The sequence below is a fragment of the Mastomys coucha genome, chromosome X (genome assembly GCF_008632895.1).
Source record: "Mastomys coucha isolate ucsf_1 chromosome X, UCSF_Mcou_1, whole genome shotgun sequence".
Classification (NCBI taxonomy): Eukaryota; Metazoa; Chordata; class Mammalia; order Rodentia; family Muridae; genus Mastomys; species Mastomys coucha.
In genome coordinates, this window is record NC_045030.1 from 134163620 (window position 1) to 134166578 (window position 2959).

Genomic DNA, 2959 nt, shown 5'->3' on the forward strand with positions numbered 1-2959 from the left:
ACACACACACACACACACACACACACACACACACACACACACCATCTATCTATCTATCTATCTATCTATCTATCTATCTATCTATCTATCTATCTATCTATAGAAGCCTCTGTGAGGGTGGGGGTACTAAGTTTGGTCCTTCTGGAAGAACAGAAAGCGCTCCCTAACCACTGAGCTCCAAGAGAGTTATTTGTTAAAGGAGGTGTTTCCATTTCAGAATGTAGCAAAGCTGTATTGATGTTTGAAGCCAGAATGACAATGTAATGATAGCTGTATCATTTAAATCAGGATACGTTCCTTTTTCTTTTTTAAAGTATATTTTTAAAGTTTAAATTTTACTTTATAAATTTTGTAAATAAAAGTGTTTATTTTATGTATGAATGTTCTATTTGTATGTACACCTGCATGCCAGAAGAGGGCATCAGATTGCTGGGAATTGAACTCAGGACCTCTGGAAAGCAGCCAGTGCTCTTAACCTCTGAGCCAATCTCTCCAGCCCTTAGGATATGTTTTTTTAAAAACTGAAGGCATGCAAATGTATACCAGAATTCTCTTGGGGCATATTTAATAATTAAATGACATTTTAAGGAACACCTCACCCCTACACTGAACTGACCCTGTATACCTGATAAACTCCCTGAGCCCCATGACTGGATCAGACCATACTAGGCTCCCTTAGCTATCATCTTCAATGTCCTTGCCTTGTCATCAGGATCCAGAATTGAAGTCAGCTAGGGTCATCAGATGATTCAAGTAGAGGATGGATGTATTTGCTAGGTGTTCTTTTCACAGTTGTCAACTACCAGGCTATGCTCGGGGTTTAGGTTCATGAATTGTCAACTAAACAGCTGGTATTTACAGCTGTTTCTTGATCTACCCAGGAAATTCTAAAGGAGAATTTGAGGATGTTTGAATTAGTTCAGAAACACCCATCACACTGGCCTCCCTTTGTACCTCCAGCCAAGCCAGAAGTGACAACCACAGGGGCAGGTAAGTAGTTTTTGTAAGCTCTTGGCCATCAGACCCCACAGGTTACAACTGTTTGCTGATATAAAAGCCACTGTGGCTCATCTCATTTATGAAAAGTGAAACTTCTTCTCATCCAGTCTGAGCAAAGAATGGTGCTTCTAATTATTATAATTTTTAGAGAAGCTGATATTTGTCGGTTTTAAAGAATGATAACAAAAGAACATTAACTCAGTGTAAAAGATTTGTCATTGTGAAATAAAGATTATTAAAATTTGTTTTAGAATAACAAACCAGAGGCCTGAGTAACTCCAAAAGTACCTTGATGTTTGGGTTGGTAGTTGTGTACCTGTTATCATTCAAAATAATGAGGCTAATGGATCCCGAGCTCCAGGCCAGCTTGAGCTATATCCCAAGACCTCATCTCAACGAATATATAAACCATCAGAAAGACAAAGAGGGCACAGTAGAACACCTTAAACAGACCACTGTGATCAGGCCTAGAGAAACAGACCTGATTGTTTTGAGTCTTAAAGAAAAATTTTAGTACTTTATAGTAGGCCTAATTGTATATTTCCTCCAGACAAACCTTGCTTTTAGCAAATTGATTCAAACATGCAGAGGGGCAGTGGCTGGGTAGTATCTTAGATTGAGAGCATCAATCCAAGTGTCAAGCTTTTCTCCTTTCTCCTTTCTCTATTCCAACAGAATTCATAGACTCTACTGAACAACTGGAGGACTTTGACCTGGAGGAAGATTTTGAGATTCTGAGTGTGTAGCATAGTGAGAAGTCAATGAGGTGGTCTTCTGCCTTCCATCTTGTATCACAAGAACATGAACTTGTTACATAAAACTTTTCTGGTCAGCAAGTGCCTGATATGCCAATAGCATACAAACTCAATAGCAATTATGACTGAGCCAATTTTCCCTTTTTACAGAAGTAAAACAAAAATAGCAAATCAATGACACCAAGTCATCCCTGAAAGACAGAAAATTATGAAGTCTAGGAGAAGATTCAGAATCCATTGCTTCCCAGCCCGTCTTACGTGGCGACAGCAAGTCTTCAGCAACTGAAATGAGGGCATTTGGAAGACAGACAGCATGTCCCATCTTGCTCCAAGTATGGGCAGATGAGAGACTATATTTCTTCACCCTTTCAGGTGGGGTAAATACTAAGAAGAAATCTGTTTTCTTGTTCAAATAATAAAATAAATGAATCAGGGAGAACTACTCTTGTTAAATTATCTGAATATGCAGTTTACATAATTATAATTTTTATCAAAATATGTGTCAAAATGATGTCAAATATATACTTCCTAATTGTCTTCCTTTTTGGAGAAACCTATTTATAGGTCACAGTCTCCATCCTTACTGATACTTTCATTAGATGTCACCATATCCTTAAATCAAACCATGATCACTTGAAGCAGAGGTCAGCAAACTTTTTCTGTAAAGATAATATTTTAGCTTTTGTAGGCCAGGTGGCCTTTGTCATAACTATTCTACTTTGTAAAAAAAAAGCCCCAGACAATATGCATGTGACTGAGCATGGCTGTACTCTAATAAAACTTGATTTACAAAAGCAAGTAGAGGGCTGGACTGGCCTTACCAATCGCTCACTTAAAGCATTATTGATTTTTGTTTGAAGGATTAAATAAATTGTTTGAATTATGCTGTTTCGATCGATTGAGAACTATATGTAGAAAAAAACTATTCATGTGGTGACATTCAATCTGTCCATTAAATACAAGTCCAAGACATTTTAGGACTAAGAACTTTCTAAGTTTGGAAGCACATAGTCATGAGGTTATCTGTGCTGAATAGGTGACAGAGAGGATTCTCAGTTTTCCACAGTATCTACCTATCTTCCTTTTGTTGCCTCTTTAAGTGTGTGTTTCACACTGGTCTGCATTTCATCTTCATTCTTTAAAGATCCACAGGAGGCCAGTATCTGGAGTCTTGAAATAGCACTAACCAACTCACTTCTTTCCTT

General features: G+C 37.7%; 1 protein-coding gene across 2 annotated transcripts in view; it reads left to right on the top strand.

Annotated features, from left to right (window-relative positions):
• Positions 1 to 2640, top strand: part of Atg4a (autophagy related 4A cysteine peptidase) — a 50153-nt gene extending 47513 nt beyond the window's left edge. For both annotated transcript variants that reach the window (XM_031368782.1, XM_031368788.1), the window contains 2 exons: positions 882 to 990; positions 1675 to 2640. In XM_031368782.1, the coding sequence (XP_031224642.1) occupies positions 882 to 990; positions 1675 to 1745 (180 nt within the window). In that variant the 3' untranslated portion in view covers positions 1746 to 2640. The remainder of the gene's footprint in view (positions 1 to 881; positions 991 to 1674) is intronic.
• The last annotated feature ends 319 nt before the right edge of the window (positions 2641 to 2959 follow it).